General features: G+C 57.7%; 1 protein-coding gene across 8 annotated transcripts in view; it reads right to left on the bottom strand.

Annotated features, from left to right (window-relative positions):
- Positions 1-9,862: 9,862 nt before the first annotated feature.
- Positions 9,863-27,985, bottom strand: part of TXNRD2 (thioredoxin reductase 2) — a 67,826-nt gene continuing 49,703 nt past the window's right edge. For 5 of the 8 annotated variants that reach the window (XM_033232923.1, XM_033232927.1, XM_033232930.1 and 2 more), the window contains 7 exons: positions 17,629-17,765; positions 14,933-15,028; positions 14,492-14,584; positions 12,705-12,776; positions 12,429-12,526; positions 11,374-11,568; positions 9,863-10,148 (listed from right to left, as the gene is read on the bottom strand). In XM_033232923.1, the coding sequence (XP_033088814.1) occupies positions 11,445-11,568; positions 12,429-12,526; positions 12,705-12,776; positions 14,492-14,584; positions 14,933-15,028; positions 17,629-17,765 (620 nt within the window). In that variant the 3' untranslated portion in view covers positions 9,863-10,148; positions 11,374-11,444. Of the gene's footprint in view, positions 11,569-12,428; positions 12,527-12,704; positions 12,777-14,491; positions 14,585-14,932; positions 15,029-17,628; positions 17,766-27,985 lie in introns of all 8 variants that reach the window. The other 3 variants (XM_033232926.1, XM_033232925.1, XM_033232924.1) reach the window with 3 other exon arrangements.

Genomic DNA, 27,985 nt, shown 5'->3' with positions numbered 1-27,985 from the left:
CATTCATTGTAGCTTCATTAGTAATAGCCAAAAACAACCCACCAATTTTGTGGGGGATAAACAAAATTGGTGTATGTCTACAATGGAGCACCGCTTACCAAAAAAAAACCACCACCACAGCAACAAAACAAAAAAACAAAAAACCTAGCTCCTGTTATTGGTTTTTTATTTTTTTATTTTATTTTATTTTATTTTATTTTATTTTATTTATTTATTTATTTTGAGGCAGAATCTCGCTCTGTTGCCTAGGATGGAGTGCAGTGGTGCGATCTCTGCTCACTGCAAGCTCCGCCTCCTGGGCTCCCGCCATTCTCCTGCCTCAGCCTCCCGAGTAGCTGCGCCCACAGGCGCCCGCCACCACGCCCAGCTAATTTTTTGTATTTTTAGTAGAGACGGGGTTTCACCGTGTTAGCCGGGATGGTCTCGATCTCCTGACCTCATGATCCGCCCGCCTCGGCCTCCCAAAGTGCTGGGATTACAGCGTGAGCCACCGCGCCTGGCCACTGGCTTTTTAGATGTGCCTCCTTGTAATTTTGTGATTGCTCTAGGAGTTTACATTGTACATCTTTATGATAACCTACTTACTGTACATCTTTATTATAACCTACTTACTACCTTATATAGTACTACTTCCCATTAGGTGTAAGAACCTTGCATCTGTATAATTAATTCCACTGGCAACCATGTTTTTGCTATTGCTGTCATATGTTTTTCATTAATATAAACCCAACTATACATTGTTATCATTCTTGTTTTAAGTAATCAGTATTGTTTAAAGAAAATAAGAGGCCGGGCGCGGTGGCTCAAGCCTGTAATCCCAGCACTTTGGGAGGCCGAGACGGGCGGATCACAAGGTCAGGAGATCGAGACCATCTGGCTAACACGGTGAAACCCCGTCTCTACTAAAAAAATACAAAAAACTAGCCGGGCGAGGTGGCGGGCGCCTGTAGTCCTAGCTACTCGGGAGGCTGAGGCGAGAGAATGGCGTAAACCCAGGAGGCGGAGCTTGCAGTGAGCTGAGATCCGGCCACTGCACTCCAGCCTGGGCGACAGAGTGAGACTCCGTCTCAAAAAAAAAAAAAGAAAAAGAAAATAAGAGAAGGAAAAACATAGCATTTTTCTTTACCTGTATATTCCCACTTCTGATACTCTTCATTTCTGTCTGTCCATCTAAGTTTCCATCTGGGAAAATTTCCCTTCTGCCTGAAGAACTTCTTACTGCAGTTCTTGTAGTGCAGGTTTGCTGGTAAGGAGTGATCTTGGCTGACTTTATCTGAAAATGCCTTTATGTCTCTTTAGGGTTTGAAAAGTATGTTCACTGCACATAGATCTCAGAGTTGTCTTTTTTTTTTTCTTTTCTTTTCTTTCTTTTTTTTTTTAAGATGGGGTTTCACTGTGTTGGCCAGGTTGGTCTCAAACTCCTGATCTCAAGCAATCCGCCTGCCTCAGCCTCCCAAGTGCTGGGATGACAAGTGTGAGCCACGGCGCCCTGCCTGGAGGTGGCTTTTCCTTCTTTCTGCCCATACGCTTTTTCCTGATGGGAAGTCGCCAGGCATGTACAACATGTCCCGGCTGCTTTCAAGGTTTTCTCTTAATCTTAGGTGTCCAAGAGTTTGATTGTGATAGGCCTGGCTGTGTTTCTTTGCATTAACATTCGTTGTAGCTTCATTGGTAATAGTCAAAAACAACCCACCAGTAGGTTGTGTTAAACATATTGCTTGGAGTTTGCTGCGATTCCTTGATGTTGGTCAACAAATTCATGAAACTTTAGGTCATTATTTCTTCAGTTTTTTTTCCTGCCCCATGCTCTCTCCTCTCCTTCTGAGACATCATGATGTGAGTTGTTTGAATATTGTCGCTCAGGTCCCTAAGGCCGTTTTGTCATTGTTCTTTTTAATCTTATTACTCTCTATTCTTTTGATTGGAGAACTTTTATTTTTTTATTTTTTTTATTTTTTGAGACAAAGTCTTGCTCTGTCGCCCAGGCTGGAGTGCAGTGGCCGGATCTCAGCTCACTGCAAGCTCTGCCTCCTGGGTTCACGCCATTCTCCTGCCTCAGCCTCCCGAGTAGCTGGGACTACAGGCGCCCGCCACCTCGCCCGGCTAGTTTTTTGTATTTTTTTGGCAGAGACGGGGTTTCACCGTGTTAGCCAGGATGGTCTCGATCTCCTGACCTCGTGATCCGACCGTCTCGGCCTCCCAAAGTGCTGGGATTACAGGCTTGAGCCACCGCACCTGGCTGGAGAACTTTTAAAAAATCTCTTTTGAAGTTAATTGACCCTTACTTCTGCCATCTCCAATCTGTTCTTAAGAATAGTTAAAGTCTATCCAGTTAAATTTCCAATTTTCACTTGTTATTTTACCTTTACTTTTTGTCCTAGAATTTTCCTTACTTTTTTCTTTGAGGTGGGGTCTCACTGTGTTGCCCGGCTGGAGGTAGTACATGCAGTGGTGTGATCATAGCTCACTGCAGCCTCAAACTCCTGGATTCAAGTGTTCCTCCCACCTCAGCCTCCTGAGTAGCCTTCAAGAGTGAGCCACTGCGCCCTGTCAACCATGGACACTTAAAAACAGAAAACATAACATAAAGTCTTCATGCCATGCTTGACAGCCATGCTTTGAGCACCTACTATGTGCCAGGTACCATGCTGGGGACAAAAATGTGAAGAAGGGAGGCTCCTGCAGCGCAAGAGAGAAAGACAGGCTTTAGAGTTATCAAGAAACAGCATTCTGTGGGAGCCCTGAGCGGGTGCCTCATCTTGCCAGCTGACAGGGAGAACTTCCTGGAGGGGAGCCTGTATGCTGAATCTTAACCAATGAGGGGGCATTAGCCAGGGCAGAAAGAAGAAGGCACAGCTTGGGGCTGAAGGAACAGCGTGGGCAAAGGCACAGAGGCCAGACAAGGCGGGTGCAGGAAAAAGTCCCAGGCAGGAGTAAGAGCAGTGTCCCCACCTGCTGGGGGCCCCCACCACGGGGGCCAGCCGTCTGGTCCTCATGGCAGCCGTCTGTGGGTGGGGTGGGATCAGAGCTTGTCTGAGCTGGTGAAGGCGGGACTCATCCCCGCTGTGTCTGGGCCTCCTGGTGCAGTCTTCCGCCCTGACATGCCTGGGCACCTGGGAGCTGACAGGTACGGTGCCTTTCCAGAGAGGCAAGGCACTGGATGGGAGACTCTGACCTGTAAAGAACTGGTTGATGGGAGGCGCCTGCTGCATTGATATGGCATCTCCGCCCCACCAAGGCTTTGAAAATCAAATACTCCCCAAGCTATGGAAACCCAACCACAGGCGGACTGTTAGGACTTTATTATTATAATCACTCGGCCCAATTCCAGCCACCGTGGGCAGAACAATGAGCCATTGAAGCCTTGCGGAGGTCTCGCCTCTCCCATGGGCAGGGACCCGGTGCTGAGGCCTTGGCAGGGAGGGTGGTGGCAGGCCTGTCCGCTACTGCACAGCCCGGGGGCCTGTTGGGGGTCCAGGCTTCGGTCTCCTCACTCATCGAGCGGGCAGCCTGAAGAGAACACATCCGGATGGTGCTGCACTCTCCTGACATTCTGTCCCACACTGTGACCCTTGTAGGTCAGGAGCTAACTCTGTCTGCTTCGGGGAGACCACGATGCAGAAGACACTGGCACCCTTCGCAGTCCTCAGCGTGCGTGGCCTCACCAACATAATCATAAAAAGGGAGCCTGCGGGGTGCTCCCGCTCCAAGCTGGGGTGCCCAGTGTAGGGGTGGCCCTGGGAGCCCCAGCTGGGTCAGACAGAGGTCAGCAGCCAGCGTAGAAGGCTAGGCACAGCTGGCTCCGCCCCCAGCTGCTGAGTTACAAGGCCATACCACCTCCTGCCTGTGGCTCCACTTTATTCTCAAGCATCTGGTGTATTTCATCATCAGTTATAAGCCAAAAAGATTCCAGTTTTTTTTTTTTTTTTTTGAGACCGAGTCTCGCTCTGTCGCCCAGGCTGGAGTGCAGTGGCCGGATCTCAGCTCACTGCAAGCTCCGCCTCCTGGGTTCACGCCATTCTCCTGCCTCAGCCTCCCGAGTAGCTGGGACTACAGGCGCCCGCCACCTCGCCCGGCTAGTTTTTTGTATTTTTTTGGCAGAGACGGGGTTTCACCGTGTTAGCCAGGATGGTCTCGATCTCCTGACCTCGTGATCCGCCCGTCTCGGCCTCCCGAAGTGCTGGGATTACAGGCTTGAGCCACCGCGCCCGGCTCAGATTCCAGTTTTAATTGGGGGGAAAAAAAGTTCCATTCTGTGGAACCACAAGGCCCCATCATTGTCCCACAAAACCCTGGAGGCCAGGACCTCGCCAGGCTTCAGCCAAGTCTGCCCCACCCTTTGCTCCTGCTGCACTGGCTTTGCACCTCCTCCATGTCCTGAACACATGGTTTGTTGGGCCTGGATTTTCACTCCTGTGGGTGCCCAGCTCCCTGCCTTGCCCCCATGGGAGTCAGCTACCAACCAAAAGGCACAGCGGGGGACGTTCTCTTCTGTCTCCCAGGAATCTCTGCTTGTCCCCTCGCTGGGAAGTAAGGGAAGGCTCTGGGAACGCCGGCTTGGGTTTCGGGATTAGGGTAACCCGAGCACCATACACCACGTCAGGGCTGGGATTGGGCAGGCTTGGGCCTAAGATGCTTTGCTGGACCCCACAGATGGCCCCCTCGCTGTCCTCATAGGCACAGGGGGTTGGCCGGGGGCCACGACAAGCAGGACTCCAGAACCCTCTGGCGGCAGGACCAGAGGTCAGGGAGATTTGAGGGAGTTAGGCTGCGCCTCAAGAGCAGGCATAGGGGAGGATGAGGGACAGGAGGGTGGTCAGGGTGTGGCAGGAGTGAGGCTCAACTGCACCTGCAGGAAAGCACCAAGGGCCCACGGGCACCAGGCCCAGGTCTGAAGCTGCAGCCCTGACGGTTCCCGTGATCAAGTGGACAGGGATTAAGGAGCAGCGTCTGGAAAATGGGCCCACAGTCTTGCCTCTCTCTCCCGGAGTTGCCTGGAAGATCCATCCAGGGTGTTGACAGCAACAATCAGTGGCATTCAGTGCATGGACCTGGCCGCAGGGCGTGGGCACCGTGTGGGTGGGTGTGGCGCCCCAATCCTCCACTCCTGGCCAGCGCAGGCAGTCTCGGCTGCTGTTGCCTATATTCCCGGATGACCCGTAGTGCCAGCCCGAACTGGATGCTGTCACCGCCTGACGGAGTGCAGGGTGTCTGCAGCAAGTCCTCAGCTCTTGGCCAGACTTCACCTTGCATGGTGGATTCTGGGAACAGAAAGCCATGATGCCAGCCATGCCTGCCGGGCTTGGAGGTGGGCCCTGTGGCTGACGCTCAGGGAGCTGCTGCAGGTGAGACCCCAGGAGCTCCCTGGTGTCTGGGGCCCCATCCCTCCCACGCTCTGCCTCCCAGAACCCCGTCGGGGCTGCGTCACATCCGTTTCCTGGGTTATCAGTCTCATGGCAGCTCTTGCCTGTTGAATCTTCTGTCCAGTTATTTCCCAAGCCGAACATTCCAGGTTGTGGCTGGACAGGCCCTTGCCTGCCTGCCTCCCACTCTGAGCTCCTTCCTTCACTAGCCCATCTGAGGGGGCACCAGCAGCTTGGCTCCCCACAGCCGGCCCTGTGGGAGCTGGTCTGGGCAAGGGCAAAGCAGAGCTGGAGTCTGCACAGCACTGGAGCACTGGATCCTGCCTGGAAGAGCACAGCCCAGAAGTCCCAAGCACAGCGGGGAGCCCCCTCAGCCCGGGTGCAGAGGGACATGGGGGCACATGAAGCCAGTTCCTCCCTGCCTGCCTTCTGCTCGGGGTGGCAGCCAGGACGCCAGCGTGTACCTGTTTGTTTATTTAAGCCCCTGCCTGGTACAGGAAGGACCTCAGGCAGCTTGCAGGGCCATGCAGTGCCCAGCCAGAGAGCCCAGCTCGAAGATGGTGGCAGAGGAAGGAGACTAGGCTGGGCGTAGAATGCTCCCGTGCCAGGCCCTGTTGAGCTCTGGAATTCCGCTGGGAGGGCTGGGGAGGGGAGGGCCAGGGAGACAGAGGTGGGCTAGCCTAAGGACGCAGGCTGGGGGCCCATGGGAGGGGTCTTGTGTGCCAGTGGCCCTACCAGGACGGGTGTGGGGCTGCTGCCTGGGGCTCCATGGAAGCTCAGGGAGCGGGATCTGGAAGTCTCTCTCAGCAGCTGGCTGGCTCCCTGGCCCGACCAAGCAGGCAAAGATAGGGGCCAGGGTGCTGGGTAGATGGGCTGTGGCGTCCCTGGTGGCATGGGGGCCCACATCCAGGCCCTGCTAGAGCAGTCCCAGATAGCTGGGCTGTGGAAAAGGACAGCACCGCACCACATTCCCATTCTAGTCTTCATTCCATGTGAGTTGAGCTGAGGCCCCCACATGGGGTGGGAGGCCCACAGCCTGTGCATTTGGGGCCAGGAGAGGGCATCTTCTCTACCGCCCAAGAGCAAGACCTGGCCCAGGCCCATCTGGATGGAGAGGCAGTTCAGAGAGAGTTGCTTCCTGATGGGGCTGGGGTTGGGCCCATGGAGGAACGTGCTTCTACCTCAATGGGCCCTGTGCCCGGGCCTTGATACCTGTAGGGGCTGTACCACCTGCCCTGGCCACTGGTGCTGGCCCGCTGGCCTTGGGTGTGGACCCCCTGCTGCTTCCTGCTCCAGAGGGTGGGGATCCCCGTGTCTCCCAGTGGATGACCTACACCGACCCTCATAGACCCTGACTAGGCCCAAGGGCGGGAAGTGGCGATGAGTGAGGGCAGGTGGGCAGAGGCCAGCAGGCCTCATCAGGCTGGGCGGGAGGAGCTCTTGCCCAGGGCAGGGGCACTCAGGGACTCTGGGGAGGAGTGGCTCCCAGAGGGACACGGGGTGGGGCAGCAGCCTGGGACCGGGACCAGGAGGCTCAGGCAGCTCTGAGCTCTGGGAGGCAGGAGTAGCCCCCACCCACCAGCCCAACGCAAACACCAACTGGAGCCAGGTGCCAACCTGTGCTCTCCTGGGGAGAGACATGAGCATGGGGTGGTGACGCCACTAGGATAGAGCCTCAACCCGAGGTGGCCCAGGCACCTGGAGCCTCAATAGGGCCTGCAGGAGTTAGTGTGGCCTCATGGCCCTGCCCCGGTGGGCACACTGCCCAGCCACCTCAAGGCATCCCTCATTACAAGTCTTGGGTCACCTTCAGTTCTTGCCCAGTGTGTGAGGGGTAGGTGGGGGCCCCAGGCCTGCCCCTGGGGCCTGCTTCAACCTGGGGAGTTGCTTCAACCCAGGGCCCAGGTACTGGCGGCACCTCTGAGCTGCTGCACTGGGGCTAGAGTGGCCGTGGGCCAGGTAAGGCAAGCAGGTGTCAGCCGAGGTGAGCTCATGTGCCAAGACCCTGTGGGAGGAGCCCAAACCTGAGGCCAGGAAACAGGTGCTCTCAACTGCAGCCCTGCCTGACGCTGCTGCTCGCACAGGGGCAGCTCTGCCTGAGGGCCCAGCCAGCACTAAGGTCACCTCACGGCCAGGAGAGCAGGGCCAAGGCGCCTGATGGCTGTCAAGTGAGGCTAGGGCCAAGCGAGGCTGCAGCATGCTCAGGGAAGGGGGGCTGCAGTCTGAGCATCTCAATCACCCCTCCCCTTGAGCTGATGACCCCTGCTGTACCCCCTGTCCACTCCTCAGAGCCCTGCCAGGCCCCGCCCTCCCCTGCTGCCCTGCTCTGGCCCTGGAAGCCCTCCATAACTGTGTGTCCCCTCCCCTGCATGTGGATCACCCAGGGGGCCTGGGGGTGCTGGGGGCAGGAGAGGGTGACACTGCCCCATGTCAGAGTGGAGGGTACAACAGGGGGGCCACTCAGCCTGGCTGGGCAGCACCCCCTGCCCACTCCTCCCCCTCCCACGTCTTTGCGAAATCCGGTGCCACAGCAGAAGTGTGCAGGATGTCGCCGCGGGTAATTGCAGGTTACACAGAACAATCTGAGGAATTAAAATCATATTTTCATTGCACCATAAAAACATGTGAAGGCGGGAAGGTGGCCCCGGGGCCAGGTGGAGAACACCCTGCTCTGGCTCCACCCTGTACTCCCTGGGCCGTCCCCAGGGAAACACAGGATCGAAACCACTATTGGCCCAGGACACTGGTCCCACACTGGGCAAGGGAGCCTGGGAGAGCGGCCGCTTTGCCCACATTGCCCTGCTGGGCCTTGGTTCCTGCCCTGGCTGTGCAGCTGCCTAGGTGGGAGCTCTGGGCCAGTGTCCCACCAGAGTAGTGAGGTGTGGGGATGGCTAGTGCCTGTGGGGTCCCCTGGGCCTGGTCTGTAGCCAGGTGCCTGCCAGTTCAGCACCGGCCCTGACAGGGCAGCTCTTTGTGGCAGCTCTTTGCCTACAGCACCCATTGCGTGTAAACTGGGCTGGACCCCTGCCTGCCACTTACCAGGAGGGTAAGAGCCCCTGTGTAGCAGGAGCCCAAGGACCCATGGCTGCCTGGGATGTGTGTGGTGGACGTTTTGCTCCCTCCTAGGGGATGTGCAGGCCGGCTGAATGGGCCACACGGCGCGGGAGAACTGAGGTCACAGAGAGCAGGTATGTGGTGCACGGTGTGTTCCAGGAAGAAGGGGCACGCAGGGAAAACCACGTGGAGTGGCCAGTGGGGACATGGACGTGTGGGTGGCTCTCAGGCCCCCAGCAATAGGCACTCCTGGTTGGCTGGGCGGGCAGGGAGGCGAGAGGCCCTCCTGGCAGAGTGCCGCCCAGCGTGTACTGCGGGCTTCACACAGCTGCATCCTCTCCATCACCACAAAAGCACCAAGGCCATTTCAAGTTTTCCCTGTGCTCCCTGGAAGGGACTGATCCCAGAGCCAAGGAATCCACAGGCCCTCTGCCCCCTTCCTGGCTGCAGCCCAGAGCCACCCCCTAGTGCCCAGACAGCAGGTGTAGGCCGACCTCCCAGCCTTGCGGTGCCCCCAAGGCAAAAAACTTGCAGGCCTACAGGCAAGCCCCACCCACAGGATCCAGCCCAGGCATGCCACCAGCCGTGCGTTAAATGGGACATGGCTGATCAGGAGCTGCACTTGTGGGAGGGCCTGGCCTAGTACTTGGCATCTTAAGTGGGCGTCTGAGAGCTCACGCGCACGCTTCACACAGCAAGTCGGGCTTCTGCAGGCCCATTAAGGCGCAAAGGCATTCCTCTGTGCGCTGACAAGCAGGGTCCCATCCAGGGCTCGGGGCCGGCAGACTAAGTGATGTTTTCTTAAGGAAGACACGCGATTAGCCACCGCTAAAGCCCCAGCACAATGCAGGGCCTGGCCGTGGCTGTCAGCGCTGTCTCTCGGCAGTGACTGACAGGTGCTCCCCAGCCCATCAAGCCTCAATACACAGGATTAGCCTGACGCAGTCGACAAGCTGACTTGGAGGGCCACAGTGGAAACCCGGCAAAGTGACTGACATCCAGGGACAGAGAGCCCCACGCAGCCCTGCTACCTCCCATCATGGGCCCACCCGCTGGCGGGCTGTTCCAGAACAAAGCCAGTGTTGCTGCCCCTCCCGAGAGCCTGCCTGGTGCTGGGCTGCCGTTCTTGCTTCAAGGTGCAGAGACCAGGCAGGGGGTCCCAGGAAAAACCCTCAGTGGGCGTCTTCAGGCCAGAGGCCAGACAGCTGTGGGGCAGGTGGGGTGGCTCTGCCTCCTGCCTAGGTGGGGTCCCCAGCACTGCAAGGCTGCTCCCCTCTGCCCAGGGCTGCTCAGAATTGTGCTCAGGGGTTCAAGGGGCCCCAGCGGACCCTGGGCTGCACTTGATGGAAGCTACTCACGATTTAAGAGGGGCCCGGTGGCCTGGCCAGACCCCACCCACCGGGGCAATCCTGGGGGCCCATCAGGGACACCACAGGCAGAGCACATTTCAGAAAAAGCATCCTCTTTATTTGCACTGCAGAAATGCCAGGGGGCTCGGACATGGGTGCCCACAAAGGTAGGTTTCCACCCAGGTCGTCATCATCTGGCAGCAGGAGCCTAGAAAGAGTGCCAGGCAGCAGAGGCTGAGAGGTGCAGGTGTGAGGTGGACAGTCCCCTGAGCCATCCCTGCGGGGCACACGGGCCACCTGTCCAGCACTTGTGCTCCACGCTGACCGTCTCACAGGCGCTCCAGGAAAGGGGTGAGGCCCTCCAAACCTGCCTGCAGCCATCCTGCCAACAACGGGAAGGTCAAGGCAGTCACCCACCCCTCCCATCAGCCTGGTCATGTCTCCCACTGCCACACCCAGGGACCCCCATGGGAGAGATGGGTGAGAAACAAACCCTGCAGAGAGTGGCCCTAACCCAGGGCGATGCGTCACAGGGAGCACAGTGCTACAAAAATATTTTGAAATGATAAAAATTTATAGCAGGCTCCTAACAAAACAGCTCTGGGAGGTGTAATGTTCTGATAAGAGTTTCCTCAGGACGCCCTTGTTTATTCCTATCAAGCGCGGCCCCGCTGGGGGGAGGCGGCCACAGTGAAGCAGGGAGCCCTGAGTACCCCCAGACAGGCCTCCCCAGAGCCCCTCAGCACCATGCGGACCCCAGAGCCTGTCCACAGGCATCTTGTGGGGAGCCCACTGCTCTGCCTGGTCTCCACCTCAGCCCCAGGGGAGAGATGGAGCCCAAACACCCCCAACCCCGGGAGAGGCTGACAGCTGTGGGGGTGCCCCAGGTGGGCTGGATGGCACAGGCTGAGGGCCCACCCTGCCCCAGCCCCCGTCTTCAGCCCTGGCCGGAGGATGCACTGTCAGACCACGAGGCGAGAGCGCTCTGGCACAGGCATCCCTGGGGCAGAGGCCAGGAGCCCTCGCCAGTTTCTTCCTCCTGGGAAGAGGTCACGATGAACAACACGCCCCCGGCCAGCCTGGCTCTGCATAGCTGAAACAGAACCAGATGTGTGGGGCAGGCTGGGCAGGGCCGGCCGTGACAGGGCAGCGTCTCCACCTGGGAGGCAGGGAAACAAGCGGGCGCTGAACTCTGCAGGAGCCAAGCCTCGGTGGGAGACCTCAGTGGGAGGCCAGCTTCCCGACTGCAGCCGCCTGTGGTGCAGCAACTTGAGATGCCCAACTTCAGCCCACCCCGGACACCCTCTACGCCAGCATCCACCTGGGCCAGGCTCCTACGGATGAGCCCTGTTTCTCTAGACCTCCTGTGTGTGGGGAGCAGCTGTGGTCAGGCCGGGGTCTGGGGTCCCTCGGGGAGGTTTGGGCCCTTGGGGACTTCTCCTCCTGCCTGTCACCAATGTGGCCTGGTTACAGGACGGAGCATCCCTCTTCTGGGTGGCATGGCAGGTACAGCCTTGCTGTACACCTGGAAGGAGCCCATGGCCAGGGCTCCTGCACCCCTGCCACGTGCCCTATCCTCAAACACAGAGCCGGCCCCACCTGCATACCTGGGTCTGGCCTCCGAGGAGCTGGCGGCGGGTGCACCATGTGCCCTGGCCTGCAGGGATGGCGCTTACCCTCAGCAGCCTGTCACCGTGGGGTCCAGGCCTGAGCGTTTGGAGATGCGCAGCTTGACTACCTCCTCGGAGCATGTGGGATGGATACCCACGGTCCGCATCACCTGCGCGTAGGAAGCCCCACACCTGCACATATGGGGGATGGGGGAGGCAGGTGGGGGTCAGCACAGGGAGGGGGGTTCACAGCATCCCATCCCTGGGAAGAGGAGGGCCTCGGAGACTGCTGGTCTCCTCACTGTCCCCTAACCCCCAGCCAGAAGCCAGGACCCCTGCCCACACCTGTGGGAGCCGTCCACCTCCCTCCTAGCAGATGCCAAGTGCTCATCTAGCCCACCTCCCATCCAGCCACGCCCTGGCTTGCCCTGGCCTGGCTTCCTGCTGTTCCATCCCCTGACCCCAGGCACAGTCCTGCCTTAGGCCTCTGCTCTCTGCTTTAGCCACAGACAGTGAATCCTGATCTCACCACACCACCGCCCCCCAGGCCCCACATCCAGCCAGCCACGTCTCTCAGGCCATGCACAATGTCCCAAACTCCAACTACTCCTGTCAACCCACCCAGAACCTTTGCCATGTCTTCCTTTGACCCCAGGACGCTGAAAACACACAGCCTGAGCCCAAGACCCAGGCAACGGCCCCATCTCCAGAAGACATGCAGCAGCCCTGGGGTGGCTCTCCAGGCACTGGCACCCTGCTCATGGTGGCATGAGTGCTTGGCCGGGTGGGCGAGGGCCCCAGCAGCGACCCGCGGCCACAGTGGACACCTCACCTGGCTCTGGCTGGCTCAACAGCATCTGGCTGGGGCAGAGCTGCCCCTTGTCTCCCTGAACCCACCCTGTCTGAGGAGGGCCTGAGGAATCTCTGCTGCAAACCCGCGAAGGCCACATAAATGCAGCAAGAGAGGCAGCAGCTCTCCGCTGCCGCACTGCTGGCACTCGAGGGACACCCGGCTGCACATCGCATCATGGCCCGCATTCCTCGGGACTTACTTGATCCCCAGAGCAAATCCCTGAGTAACTTCGCCTGCGTTGGGGCCAAGGAAGTGCAGGCCCAGCACCAGCTGCGGGGGCTCCCTCAGGCACACCATCTGAAAGCCGCACATCTCAGCTACCAGCCCAGGAGGGGGCTGGGTCACGTCCACCCTGCATCCACCCTGCACCCTGCCTGGGGGGCATGGCTGGGGACAGCCCTCGGGTGTTCGCCCTGCCGGGATCTTTCCCACCCTCCCTCTCACCCTCAGCACCCTGGACCACAGGGATGCTCACCTTTACATAACACTGGGATGCATCCCGTCCAGCCACCGTGAACTCCAGTGGTTTATAATGGGCATGATAGACCTGGGGACAGGATACCACCCCTGGATCAGTGCTGGGACAAACAAACCTTGTGGCACCTGCAGCTCCCACAGGCTGCATGGGCAAGGCAGGGTCATGACGGGCAGGAACCATCCATCTGGCCTGAAGGTCTGGTCTGGGATGGGGAGGAGGGCTTGGCTGGCCACAGGGTGTGTGCAGGCAGCCAGTGGCTGGAGCCATGCTCTACAGGACAGACCCTCTCCCACCCAAGCCTGGACAGACCATAGCAGCAGAGCAGGCATCAGGCAACCCAAGCACCCAGGCTGGGCACAGCAAACCTGCGTGGATATAGCTCCCCCACAACCAACGGCGGAGGCAAGAATGGGTGAGCAGGCGACCACTCGGCTCCCTCGGTCACCCTGATGCTCCCTTGGCCCTCACTGGAGCAAGGCCACTGTGGCCACACCGGAGCCGGAGCTGTTGGACAAAGGCTTTCAGCACCCTTGAACGGCTCGACAGCGTGTCCGGGGCTGCGGCCAAGTAAAAAATGAGCGGGGCCCTCACATGTGCTGCACAGCCATTATTAATTAATGGAACTTCAGAGAATATTGTTCTAACTAAGACAGAATTGAAAAGAAAACAAACAAAGAGTATTTGGCCATTCAACATCGTGAAACATAAAACAACATTATAAAATGCCAGGAACATATGTCTCAGCGCACTTGTGATGAATCAAACAAAAATAGCAAATAAAGTGCCTCGGGGAAGGCTGGCCTGTCAGGCCTGTCCTGTTGATGGAGAGGACTGGGGTGGAGGGGGAAGGGGCCAGCCCTGGAGCCCAGTGACTCATCCCCAAAGGCCCCAGGCCCCACCACCCAGGCCACAGGCTCCGGTTTCTCTGGGTGCCTGCAAGCTGCCGCAGCAGCAAGATGAAACCGCACCGAAGGCTTCCAGCTACCATGGCCCGGCAGGCTTCAGAGCCCCTACATTCTTCCAGGCCACCCCAGAGCCACAGCCACCTGTCAGAGCAGACCCCCAAAGCAGCCTTGCTCAATGAAAACCCCTTTCCTCCAGGGTGAGTGCCTGAGCCTGGAAGAAGCTGGAAGAGGATAGGTGTCAGGACGTGGTGGGGGGCGAGGGGCGGGGGGCTCTCGCCTGGGAGACACCCTGGGCAGTCCAGGAAGATGAGGTGTAGGGTGGTCGGGGGGTGGGGGTGGAAGCAGAGGTCGGAGGCCCCTGGGAGAAACCTTTCTGGGTCGAGTGAGATTCCAGTCCCTGCAAGGTAGGGACAGCACAGAGGCAACTTCGGGGCCCTGGTGCTTTCAGGGATAAGCAGCTGTGTGCTGGAGTGGGGCCGGCACTCAGCTGACCTCAGCAGGGGAGCGGGTGGCACCATGGTGGTGACCCGGTTGGTGCTGGGCACCCCTGCAGCATGGCTGGGGTGGGGCTGGGGGCTTCTGGGCCACAGGGCTTCTTGCCCTCAGAACAAGGCAGCCAAGGGCCTTCCCCTCACTGCTATGACACGTGGTGGCAGAGACCAAAAGCACCTAAGCCCAGTCACCCCAAGGCTGCCAAAGCCCAGGCACTCCCGTTTCTGGGGCTGCCCCCAACGTGTCCCTTCCTGCTACACACAGCCACCACTCAGGGCCCCTGGAAAGGAGAGACCCTGGCGCCCTGCTCACAAGGCCTCCGCCCAGAGCGTGCAGCGAGGTCGCGGAGTCGCCACTGTCCTCAGCTGCGCTGCCCCCAGGCCTCACCTCAACATGCTCCTGCCCGTGGCGAGCCACTGCCTCCTCCTCGGACAGCCCCACACAGCCATACTCCAGCGGGGTGAAGACGGTTGTGGGAACCTGAAAGCATATCTGGAGTCAGGGAGGGCCCTTGGGCCCCCAAAATCGAAGGTCCCCATTGCATATGACACAAAGAGCAGTGATCACAGACCAGGCCCAGATGTGCCTGGAGCAGGCTGCAAGTACAGCAGGCGACCCACCTGCCTGCGCCTGCGCCACACTCTCAGAACTGAGCCCCGACACATGCTTGCACACACGTGTGCACAACACACCCGCCTAAGCGCACACACACGCATGCCCACACCTACATGCACACACACAGTGCACAAAAGCCCCTCACCCCAGAAGAGCTAGCCTTGAACTTGGCCTCTCCCGGGCTGCACGTGGCGTCCGCTAGATAGAACTCACATTGTCATAGTCCATCAGGTCTGAGGACCCGCCGAAGAGCCGCTGCACCAGGAGCCTCCCAGCCATGATAGCTGTGGGTGTCAGCTCAGGCCGCCCCTTGGGGAAGGCACAGCGGGGCCACATCAGCACCATGTCCAGGGTTATATGCAGCCCCCATGCCACCACCCTTTGCCCCCCAAGTGGGCATCTCCCTTTAGAAAATCCCCAACACTGGCACCGAGTACGGTGACGTAAAGCCTCCCCCTGGAGCTCATCCCCCTGCAGGGCATCCCAGGGACCTAGGTAGGTCACTCATTCTCCTGTTTGCTGCCCTCCACCCTGCCCTGGGAAAGGAGTCCGCTGCCGATGAGGCTGGCCGTGTCACCCTCACATGCTCAAGCCTTCTCTGCAAACCCCTTCTGCACGCTGCTGACCTCGGAGGGCTGCCCGATGACCAGGCTCAAAAGAGCCCCTGCTACCGTTTGCATTCACTGGAATCCCCGGCTGAAAAGGGACCCCAAAGCGTTCCACACACTCCTGACGTGCAGCTCGACTTGCACGTCACAGTCCACAATAAATTCCAAATCAGAATGTTGCTGTGCTGGAGATCCCTCTGTCCCAGGGTGTGCCCGGCCTTGGGGGTTCCAGCACTGTCCTCTGGGATGGGCTGCCAATCACCTTGGCAGCAGGAAATGCAGATGTTGTTTGGCATTCCAGAAATGCATAGAGATCCGTGGAGATAAACTCAGAGCGCAGCCTGCGCATTCCAGCAGGCCTGACTAACTGCGGAAACGTCCCAGCGGCGGCGCACAGTGCACAACATCTCATGAAACAATAGCCTCCGCCCCGCCCATAGCCTCTTCCCAGCCGCTCAGGGGACCACTGGTTGGGTGTTAACACTTTGGACTGTTCAGAATGACCCTTCTGACTGAGTGGATTTAATGTTTAAATAAAGAATGCCTTTGTGTGTGCCATGCATTTCTGGCAAAACAGTTTGAAATGTTACAGTTTCCAACACAGGAGCCTGGGAGCTACACACTTGCAGAGGGAAAACTCAGATTCCCAGACAGAAGGGAGGCTTCCCGCTGTGCACAGAGATGCACGTGGCACTGTCTCAGGGTACAGTGCTCACAGGATGCAACAGACCGTGCAATCAGAGACCACTGCACCTACATGGTCCAAGGCAGAGGCTGCACTTGCAGAAATCACACTGAGCAGCTGAACCATCCAGCTAAGCAAGCTGGGGCTGCAGGGTGGCTGAGGCACGTGGAGTCAAGTGCTCTGTCCACACAATCGGGACGGCTAGATGGACCCTACAGGACCCTGCAGGGTCCGCCTGGAGCCTCAGAGTGTGACCTTATTTGGAAATAAGTTCTTTGCAGATATAATTAAAGTAAGGATGGAGATGAAGTCATCCTGGATTAGGGTGGACCCTAAATCCAATGACAGAGAAACTGTAAGAGGCAAATCAGGGCCCAGAGACACACCCAGAAGACTGTCACATGATGATGAGGCAGAGAGAGGAGTGATACAGCCACAACCCGAGGGACGTCTGAGGTTCCTACCCCAGAGGCTTCTGAGGGAGCCTGGCCCAGCTGACACTTTTTGAGATGGAGTCTCGCTGTCACCGAGGCTGGAGTGCAATGGCACGATCTTGGCTCATGGTAGCCTCCACCTTCCTCCTCCCGAGTTCAAATGATTCTCCTGCCTCAGCTTCCCGGGTAGCTGGGATTACAGATACGTGCCACCATGCCTGGCTAATTTTTGTATTTTTTTAGTAGAAACGGTTTCACCATGTTGGCTAGGCTGGTCTTGAACTCCTGACCTCAAGTAATCCGCCTGCCTTGGCGTCCCAAAGTGCTGGGATTATAAGCATGAGACACCGCACCCAGTCCCAGCTGGCACTTTGATTTCAGACTACTGCCCCCAAACGTGAGAGAACCCATGTCTGCTGTGCTGGGCCACCCATGTGTGGTGATTTAGTACCGCAGCCCCAGGACGCTGACACCAACAGGTCTCGCTACAAAGAAGCTCCCAGGGACACTCCAGAGCCACCCTCAGCAGCAGGCGCTGGACACATGCAGGACAGGCCGAGCACTCCTGAGGCTGCCGGGGTGCAGCATCCCAAGACTGACCACCCAGCTCCCTTACTGGGGCCATGGGTAGGGAGGGCTCCAGAGCCCCCACCCAGGAAAGACTGGCACTGATCTTCACTTCACAGCAACAGCTGAGAGCAAAGGACCTGTCCTGGTGTGACACCCAGAGAGGCAAGCCAGAGGATACTAAGGTGGGGAGGGCAGGGCCGGGTGGGCCCAAACTGGACCTGCCTCAACCCTGTGGGGACAGGATGGCCCCAGGGCCATGTCCAGTGGTGGCATTTCTAAGCCTATGCCTCCAGCCTACCTGCCGGGGGTTGGGGCCTGCGTGCAGAACTAACCCATGCCCAGTTCCCAGCAGGCGTCTGCTGCTGGTGCTTGCAGCTATCTTTAGGCCTTCCACACTCCCACCACAGAAAGGAAAGGAAAGGCAGAGAGCTGAGGCCCAAGTCCAGGTGGCCCCAGAACTCCAGACAGGCTGGCCCTGGGGTTTGGCCCAGAGCCTCTGTGATCAGAGAAAGTGTTGTTTCTCTCCCACAGGACAGAAGCAGCCGGAGCCCAGCGAGCAGGGGTGGTGGCGCAGGCAGGGTCAGGGGCCTGGTCCCAGGACGCATGCCGTACCTCCACCACGTCACCAATGGCGTAGATGTGGGGCACAGAGGTGCCTTCCCGGGAGTCCACCAGGATCTTCTGAGTGTCGGGGCTAGTATCTACCCCAGCCTTCTCCAAATTCAGACTTCTGGTGTCTGGTACTCGACCTGAAAGAAATAGAGAGGGGGCTGAAAGGTCATCTTCAGTGGCTTCGACCTAGAGCTGTTTCTCAGAATGACCTATTTCTCAGAATGAACTATTTCTCAGAATGACCACTTACAGACCAGGTGTGGTGGCTCATGCCTGTAATCCCAGCACTGTGGGAGGAAGAGGTGGGCGGATCACCTGAGGTCAGGAGTTCGAGACCAGCCTGGCCAACATGATGAAACCCTGTCTCAGCTGGGCGCCATGGCTCACGTCTATAATCCTAACACTTTGGGAGGCCGAGGCAAGTGGATCACCTGAGGTCTGGAGTTCAAAACCAGCCTGGCCAACATGGTGAAACCCTATCTCTACTAAAAATACAAAATTACCTAGGCAGAGTGGTCCACACCTATAGTCCCAGCTACTCGGGAGACTGAATCGCTTGAACCCAGGAGGCGGAGGCTGCAGTGAGCTGAGATTGCACCATTAGGCTCCAGCCTGGGCAACAAGAGCAAAGCTCTGTCTCAAAACAAACAAAAAAAAGAACAGAAAAGAAAAGAAAAGAAACCGTCTCTACTAAAAATACAAAAATTAGCTGGGTGTGGTGGTGTGTACCTGTAGTCCCAGCTACTTGGGAGGGTGAGGCATGGGAATCACTTGAACCCGGGAGGTGGAGGTTGCAGTGAGCCAAGATCACACCACTGCACTCCAGCCTGGGTGACAGAGTGAGACTCTGTCTCAAGAAAAAAGAATGTCCACTTAGAACTGGTGAAACGTGAAGCACCAGCAGCGTAGAGGGGCTCCTGGCCTCTGCAGGAGGTGGTAGGCAGGTCTGAAACAGACGCTGGTCAGATGACAGCCGGCACAGGAGACAAGGCGGGGTGCCACCCGCGAAAACGAGTCAGCCTTAGAGTGGTTCCTGGCACACGGGAAAGGAAGAGGCACTTGCCAATGCTGGGGCTCCCTGACATCAAAGAGTGCTAAGTGTGGGATTCCAGAACCTTCCACATGCCCAGGCCTCAGGCCCTGCTGCAGGGCCACCAGCACAGTGCCAATGGCTCTGGTACCGACTTCATCCAGAGAAACCAGCCCTTCGTGGGGAGCTGCTGGCACCTGGCCTGCCTGGCCTCCCTGCATCTGTCTGCAGCACTGCAGCCTGATACCATCAGGCAGTGAGACTGAGAGTCCAGAGGGGCCTCCTTCAAGGACACCTGCAGGCTCCCGATGGTCTCCTATCTGGACAGGCTGAAGAGGAGCTGGCCACACTTTGGACTGTACCCCAACAATGCTCAAGTCCTGGGGTCTGGCCCTCTGCCCAGGTAGGGCCTGAAGGTCTCTCCCCATTAGGGGAAAGCAAGCCCCCCCAACCCACTAGCAGAGGGCCAAGTGAGCAGAGCTAGCAGCCAGGTCTCCCGCTTGCTCTGTGCTGCAGCCCCCCGTGGCTGCCTGGCACACAGCCCCAGCCTAGAGACCTCAGGGCCGAGGGGAGCTGAGCTAAGGGGCAGCGTCCTAACTACACCATGCCCATTCTAGGGGCAGCTGGCTCAGCTGATCCTGCTCTTGGGTGCAAAGGTCAAGAGGGGCAGGGGGGCCGGGCGCGGTGGCTCAAGCCTGTAATCCCAGCACTTTGGGAGGCTGAGACAGGTGGATCACGAGGTCAGGAGATCGAGACCATCCTGGCTAACACGGTGAAACCCCGTCTCTACTAAAAATACAAAAACTAGCCGGGCGAGGTGGTGAGCGCCTGTAGTCCCAGCTACTCCGGAGGCTGAGGCAGGAGAATGGCGTAAACACGGGAGGCGGAGCTTGCAGTGAGCTGAGATCCGGCCACTGCACTCCAGCCTGGGCGGCAGAGCAAGACTCCGCCTCAAAAAAAAAAAAAAAAAAAAAAAAGAGGGCAGGGGATGGCCAGTCCAGGGGGTCAGCACAGCTGCCCCCTGCCAGTCTCCACATAGCCTGGGGCCCGGAGAGAGGGTACCGCATAGGCCTCTTCACAGCCCAACGGCCAGCAGAGGTCCCTTTCTCCCCTAACTCAGATGGGCGTGGCTTTGCCAGGCCGGCGGGCGGCCACAGCAGCTTTTCCTTCCCAATCCCAGCTGCTCTCGGCTCCCAGGAGCTCAGGATGATCCACCGATGGCAAAGGCGGTTTGGCGTCAAAGGCATAGGTCCCCTGCTCATTGTGGCTGTGACAAACCAGCTGCTGGCCGGCATGCGGGTGGCGCCCACCTAAGCATCTGGAAGCTGAAGCTGCCGTGAAAGGGAACCCTTAAGTCTCCAGCTGCCATCCTGGGGCTGGAGTCAAAACATACAAACTTGGCTAAGCCGGCTTGCGGGAGGCTGGCTCCAGCCTCTGTGCTCTGCTCAGCCGCAGGAATTGGGTGCCGGCGGGGCTGGCACCAGCTGGGGATCAGCCCAGACACAGGGGATGCCAGCCCACATCAGAGGAAGGAGCTGGGCCCCATGGGCAGGGCTGGGGCACGAAGGAGGGGCCAAGGTCCCTGCAGGCAGGGGGCTCACGCCCAGCCCTCTGGTCCCTCCCCAACCTGGTGTCCAGCCCACCAGGCCCAGTACTTCCTGGTGCCTGCAGGAATAGAATATCTGACGCTGCACCCACACTCTCCTCTGCACGCTTGCCTGGCTGGTCCCAAGAAGCCAAGGCACTCATCATGTTCCTCATGGTAACTATGGCAACTATAGACCTTGCAGGTGCTGACCAAACCCTGTCCCCAGGTCTGAAGGAAATAAAGATAAATTTAAAAGTAGTCACAAGAGATAAAAGAGGCATGGAATTAGGTGGCCCATTCAAAGCCAGGACTCTTCTGCACATGCTGTGTGGATCCCTCTGGGAAGTTGGTGGGAATGTGATGGAGCCACTAATGTGAAAAGCATGGCAGCTTTCACATTAGGACAGGCTGGATGGCCAGGGGAGACAGGGCTGCGTGGCACAGACACACCTGGCCCTGCAGGGACTCCATAGCCCATCAGGAAAGAACAGCAAAGGAAGAATGAGTGGCCTGTGGCAGGCATCAGGGCAGCCGAGGGCACAGTGGGGGTTAGAAGCTGGGCCAGTGGGACGTGGCTGGGAGTGGGTGCAGGGAAGAGGCCCGTTCCACTTGGGTGGGGCCACGTCCCCAGCTGTGGCCAGCCCTGATGGCCGGACACCAAGCACTGAGCCCCACTATGGGTCTTGCAAGCAAAGGACTGGGCAGTGGCCAGAGAAGGGCCAGATCTCCCTCCTGGTGCTGGACAGTCAGGTGTCCTAGGCCCCACTGGCTCAGGCCTGGAGCCCTGCAGGAGGGTGAACGACTCGTGCCGAGGTGGGGATCCAGTGGGGCCCGAATGGTGTGAGCAGCAGGATGCAGGCAGCTGTGCCCAGTCAGCTCCCCACCATTTCCCTCCTATGCCAGGATAAAGGCGCACCGCTCAGGCCATTTGGGGAAAGAAGGGCGCCTGCACCGGTGTCTTTCACCCCTGCATGTTGTGCTCTAAGCTTTCCCAGCTGTGCCTGCGGCCCATTGCAGGCCTCCCCATGGGGGGGCTCTGTGCTCCCTGCAGCTCTGTCCTGGCAGCCTTGGCTCTTGAGCACCCAGTGCAGTGTTTGCCAAGTGCTGCTGAATGTCCCCTCCTGGGGTAGGACATTTGTTGGCTCTCGAGTCTCTGCTTCCTAGATACCACCAGGATGGAGACCTGGGGCACCAGCTTGCCATGTGTCAGCTGAGTTCCTGGGGCAGATTCTCAGAAGAAGGGCAGCCAGCTGAGTGGGGGCTTCCAGGCGCAGGACAGTTCTTAGACTCTGTTCCTTCCTGGGGCAGGCGGCGCACAGCGCTCTCTGTCATGCTGTTTTAATTTGCACTTCTTTGATAACTAGTAAGATGAAGTAATTTTTGGCCACGTGTTTATGAACCATATTTCCTCTTTTGTAAATTGCCAGTTTCTGCCTTTTCTCATGCATTTATAGGCATCTTCACCATGTTCCTGCTTTGTAAGAGCTTATTACGTAATGGATACATAACACTCTGTCATATTTTCTGCAAACAACAAGGGCATTAAAATTCCAGGTACAGCTCTTCAGACTGCACTCATGAGCAGTCGTGGGCCACAGGATTCGTGGGCAGAGGAAGGGCGCCAGCTCTGTATTCCTTGTGCATGTGAAGCATGAGGGCTCATGGGCCTGCACGCTGTGGACTTAGCCGGGAGGCACAGCTACATCAAGGGCACCTTGAAGGACATCCCCCTGCTGAGATGGTCTCCAGGATCCACACCAGTTTCAGCAGCAGACAGAGCTGTCCATCACCACCAAGGGCCTCCACACGGGCCACTGTGTGTACTGCAGCAAGAGGGCCCAGCTGGGCGTCGGCAGTGTCCTCCCTGCGGGCACCACACCTGTACCATCAAGCACTGCCTGCAGGAGAGGCTGGGACCGGGACTTATTGACCTGGGCCTTTGAGAACTACACCGCAGTCACTCCCCTAGCCTGGAAACCAGGAACACTCCCATGAAGCTGCCCTCCAAGGGGATCGTCTCAGCCAACAGAGCTGTGGTCAGCATGGGAGCCAGAGGTGGCCGAACGGACCCGCCATCCTGAAGGCAGGCCATGCCCACTCCATGTAAGGCAAAGAGGAGCTGCTGACCATGGTGCAGAGTATGGCCACAAGCCCCAAGGAACATCCCTTCAGAGATGGCAACCACTGGCACGTTGGCAAACCTGCCACTGCAGAGATGCCTCTGCCGGTAGCAAAGTGGGTCTTGTTGCTGCCCACTGGGCTTGGTTCAGACTTGGGGCTGATGGGCCTAACAGAGTTTGTCCTTCTGCCAAAAAAACAGTAATTCCAGGTACAAATGGACGTTCTCACTTCCTATGTATATGTGTGGCTGGCCCACAACACTGACACTCAGGAAGCACTGGGCTGAGCACCTCTGCAACCTGGAGTTGCCTCCAGCCCCAGGCCCAGCAGTGCAGCACCCCTGACGCAGGAGAGCCCATCTCCACACGTGGCCCTGGGAGTGCTAGGAGCAGCCGGGCAGGGCAGCCCTCCTCTGATGACAATGAGAGCCTCACCAGCTGCTGTCAATGGCCCGGGAGATGGAGGGCAGCCACCACGCTTGTCCAGCCAGCCTGGCCCCAAGGAGGGACCAGAGAAGGCTGAAGCCCAAAAACCACCCAGACAGTCACCATGGATCACTCCCACCTATTCTGATGGACACAGGGACAAGGGAACAGCCAGTCGCCTGCAGTATTACGCGCCGCTCTCATCTGTGATGGGAAGAACAGGCATGCCCTCTGATTTCACGCCCGCCTGGGACACATGTTCCCAACAGAGAAGAGCAAGGAGGCGGTGCCCTGGGTGAGAGGTAAGTGCCCGCGGGAGTACAGCAGGGTGAGTCAGTGGCTATAATCCAGACAGAGGCAGCCGGGGCCAAGCACTGCGCCTGAGGACGAGGGTGTGGGAGTGGGAAGCTCCAGGGCTGGTGGGTGATGCGAGGCGGGCAGGGCTTCACACACACAGGCCCTGTGGGCCACCTGGCAAGTATCTCACGAGGCATGTGGTCCCCAGAGCCAGCCACTCTCACAGGGCCTGGCCTGCCACTTGCCCCAACGAGGCACCTTGGAACCAGGCACAGAGGAGAGTATATATGCCTTTGGAAATGGAGTTAGATCCTTGAAGCTTATTTTTCTAAAATACTTTTCTTCTTCTTCTTTTTTTTTTTTCCAGAATCGCCCCTTCTTAATGAGCCCCAGGCCCCTACCTGCAGCTCTGAGCCCAGGAAGGGGATGCACCTGCCCTCCTGGCCTCGGGTCCCCTCGAGATGCCATGTTAGTTGAATAAATGAGTGAGCCCTGGGGCCTCAATGGGACCTGACTGGCCACTCGCTGTGACTGCCAGCAGCCACCAGGGACCCCCAGACTGTCCCGAGGTGTCTTATACCCAGGGAGGCTCCTCGGGGGATGGGGGTGAGCTTCCCCACAGGCAGCATAAGGGCCTTTCCTACTCGAGCTGCCTGCGTGCATTATGATGTGTAAGACCCCACAGTCAGCCTTGGAGTATGGCGCAGCCTCCAGCTCAGGCCCAGAGGACCCCCAGGAAGGAGCGTGCTCTATGGTGAGTGGTCATTATTGCTTTAACAGTTATTATTAGACTGGGTGCAGTGGCTCATATTTGTAATCCCAGCACCTTGGGAGGCCGAGGTGGGTGGATCATGACATCAGGGCTTCGATACCAGCCTGGCTAACACAGTGAAACCCGTCTCTACTAAAAATACAAAAATTAGCTGGATGTGGTGGTGGTTGCCTGTAGTCCCAGCTACTTGGGAGGCTGAGGCAGGAGAATCGCTTGAACCCGGGAGGCAGAGGTTGCAGGGAGCCGAGATCACGCCCCAGGACTCCAGCCTGGGCAACAGAGCTAGACACTGTCTCAAAAACAAACAAATAAAAAACAATTATTATTATTATTATATTATTAATTATTTGAAAAGAGGTTTTACTCTGTTGCTCAGGCTGGTCTTGAACTCTTGGACTCAAATGATCCTTCCACCTTGGCATTCCAAAGTGTTGGGATTACAGGCATGAGCCACCTCACTCAGCCCTTTAACGATTGTTAACATAATTGCAATTGTAACAGGTTGGCTGCCCTGGGACACCTGCAGACATTAGAGGGTACATGGTAACATGTATAAATGGTGCTGACCTATCTCTAGAAGACTTTTCACCATGTTGTTCTTCTTTTTCTTAATTGTTTTTCACTCAGTTCTAACCATAAGTACTGAATATGACATAGTAACAAGACCCAGTTCCACATCCATGTATGCAGGTGCCGGCTGGCCTGTCAGATGGCTGTGGGCTCTGGACACAGGTGTAAATTGGCCCTCAAGCCAAGCATGGGGCACCAGGCTGTTGGGTAAGCATAGGGTGCTGCCTCCTGCTACTCTGGCCTGGCCTCTGTGAGATGTTAGCACCACCATGAGCTACGGCTGAGCCAACAGTGCTGTCTCAGGAGCAGCAGTGCATGCCCAGGGCCACATGGTGTGGAGGGGAAGGCCGCAGCCACTGCTCATAGGAAGAGCTCCATGAATGTTCATCTTGGCTCCACTTCAAAAAATACCAAACTCACATGCAGACAGATTTGGGTCTCTCTTGATGTAATTAATTACAAACTAAATTTACACTAAAATAAAAAGGTGTTAGACTATCAAAGAGGGGTATCTGATCCGTATCACCTGCCCAGGGATGGCCACTCCACCCTGAGAGTGTGGAGGCGTGGGTGCCAGGGTCACGGCTGGGCCCATCCACACCGGGAAGACCATAGCCACAAATTTGGTTTCACGCAGCTGCAGCAAGGCACATCCCTGAGAGCAGTCCTGATGGGCCCACCGCAGCTCCCCCACCCGGGCAACATCCACACCCACTGCGGCCCCTAAGCCCCGGCTGCACCCACACCAGCACGGAGGGCATCCAGGAGGAGCCATCCCTTCCCTCTCACCAGGCTCGGGATGCTCCCACCCATCCCCAGCCTAGGGGGCTTGGTTCTTGCTTTCTGCCCTTTCTCACTGCCTGGCACTCAACAGAGGGACATTCCACAGGGACTTGTGTAGCTGAGTCTGCAGTGTACCAGAGCCATCAGCCAAGCACAGCTGAGCAAAGACGGTTACCTGCCACATACATGCCAGCAAGCAGTGCCTGGGTAGAGAGAGGAGCCCCGGGCTGCAGCCCACCCTGGCAACAACTCCCCTCCTGGGCACCGCCAGCCCCCATCATCATCTCCTGGGTACCCCAGTCTCTCCACTGTGGTCCAGGCACACATGCCACATGGGGTAGACTATACACAGGCAGCTTGTGGGGTGGCCTCTGTGCGGTACCAGGAGGAAGCCGGGAAGCCAAGCTCCCACGCTCCATGTATGTTGTGTTTCAGGCTTTGATGCTGATTTACACACAGGTGGACATCTCTGAGTTATCTAAGAGAAAGCCCAAAGAGGAAATGGCTTCAGTGGCCAGGGTAAGATCCAGACGGATTCTTTCCCTGGGTCTCGTCTCACCTGCCATACCACAAGGCCCCCGGGCAGACCCAGGGCCACCTTCCCTGGCACTCAGGCACAACAGCTGCCTGGCTGTGGGATCCTCAGGCTCAGCGAGTCCCCTCCTGTGTCTGCTGGCTCTTCTGACCATGGGCAGGACTCCCGTGGTGCAGGGAGGGATATGCCAGAGCCTTCAGCATCTTACCCTCAAGAGAGGGACAGAGAACCGTCCAGAGGGGCTGGGGATGCCAAAGGGGCACATGACGATCTCAACTTCCAGTTTCTCAGGGCTGTAGTCCAGGGGCAGTCTGTCCTTTCTTTAAAACCAAATCTAAGCTCAACGAGCACTTAGAAGCTTTTGCACTGGGAGGCATTTGCTCAGGACGCCCCAGCCCCACCCTGCTCCCCTAGACAGCCAGGGATTCAGGCCACAACTGGTTAACTGAGTGGGCGAATTCGAGCCCGCAGCGGTGCTGGCTGACTGTCTTCACTCAGCGCTGTAATCGGCACATCTGCAGACAGGAAATCCTCCTCCCTGAAGTTCCCAGTCTATTATCTGAGACACCTGGTGTGGGCGGGTGATTCAGAGACAAACAATGAGCGGGGCCCCCTGCACAGCAATTAACTGCTTTAACTGCTAATATGTTTAATCCACCACGTGGAGATCAAGGCTGCATCGAGGAAGGGGCTCCGGTCCTCCTCGGCTTCCAGACTGCAGGGCCCGCTTCGCGATGCCAATGTCCATGGTCCTTGCCAGCTGCGGTCAGGCGCCAGGCACACAGGCAATGGGCAGGGCCAGCACTCAGCCCCACGTGGGAGCTCTGTGCAGCACCTGTGCTCCTTCTGTGTGTGTGTGCGCTGGGCATGGGGGCATCCCCGCTTCCTGTCAGAGCCCAGCTTGTGCAGACGTAGTGCGCACCCGGGACAGGAAGCGGAGTCGGGGATGTTGGCATTGCCAGCTGTGCCGCCCCTAGGGTGCTTTATTTTAACCTCCCAGAGTGGATCATCCTTTATTGCAAGTAGAAATAAAGCTTGGTTAAAGGCTTATCGTACAAACCGGCAGAAAACGCTTGCAGTTGCTGACCTGGGAAGTGGCTCCTGAATGTTTACAAAACCTGGCTCTGAGCAGCAGCGAAGTCAGCACATGCCCAAGCGGCCCCCAGCAGGCGTGCAGAAGCCGCGCAGCCCTCGGGAAGCGGGGTCAGAGGCCAAGGACTGCGAAAAGCTTCCACCCCCAGCATCAATCACGCCAGGCAGACTGTCTGGGGGATGCTCATTTTGCAAATACAAAAAAATAAAACAGACTCCTAGCAAAGGAGGATGGGCGTGCAGGCCATGGCAGCTCTGCTGAGTAGGGAGGGGGCCTTGCTTGTTGCCTGCCAGGCTGACGCCCGGGCTTTCCAGGGACACAGCCCCTGGCCCATTGGTCTGCTACATCCCTGTGGGCTCAGTCGAGGGCTGCCCCTCAGCTCAACGGCAAGAGCTCCCTTATGCCGTGGGTGAACGGAGATGTCAGCAGACAGAGGAGGAGGCCTAGGGCGCGGTGGGAGGGAGAAACTCGCCACCTCCCCTTTAGAGTGGAGTTTATTTGGGAATGATAGTAGGAGGATAAATTTTGAAAGAAAAATAAAGTGGAGTTTATGATGAGAACCATCAGTACACTTCAGAGTCCAAAATGTTGAAGGAGTCCAAATCCTTCAAAGTGTTTATCATAATAAATTTACTTAAAATCTACTTTTACAATGTGACTGAGAGCATTGCTCTTGCTGACTGACCACCTCTGGGCAGAGAGCCCTGCATGCACTTGGGCGTCTCAGGTCCTCCCCAGCTGTCACCTCTGGCTGTGCCCACTGCACAAAAGTGAAGGCTCAGCCGCTTCAGGCTGGTTTCCTTTCTCGTTTCCCATTCCGAGTGACTGCTTCAGAAGTGCATCACCCTGTGACACAGCTTGTGCCTGCGGGAGCCCTCCCCCAGGGGACACTGACACCTGGCCAGCCCCATGTGAGCCCAGTGAGCTGATGGAGGTGGAGCCAGAGGATCTGAGAGGCACCCTGGCTCTGATGTTGGGCTCTTGCAGGGGACAACATACCAGGCTTAGCATGCAAAGGCCTCGGAGAACTAACAACACTGAGTAGGTTGCTTCTGCCTTCAACATGCAAGTTGACCGGGCAACTGGGAAAACTAGGAGCCTAAACTAGATGGCCAGGCACCGAGGCGGATAGGACATCTGAGC

The sequence above is a fragment of the Trachypithecus francoisi genome, unplaced genomic scaffold (assembly GCF_009764315.1).
Source record: "Trachypithecus francoisi isolate TF-2019V2 unplaced genomic scaffold, Tfra_2.0 Lachesis_group14, whole genome shotgun sequence".
Taxonomy (NCBI): Eukaryota; Metazoa; Chordata; class Mammalia; order Primates; family Cercopithecidae; genus Trachypithecus; species Trachypithecus francoisi.
Note: the sequence above shows the minus strand (reverse complement) of the source record. Positions and strands in the feature narration are given on the sequence as shown.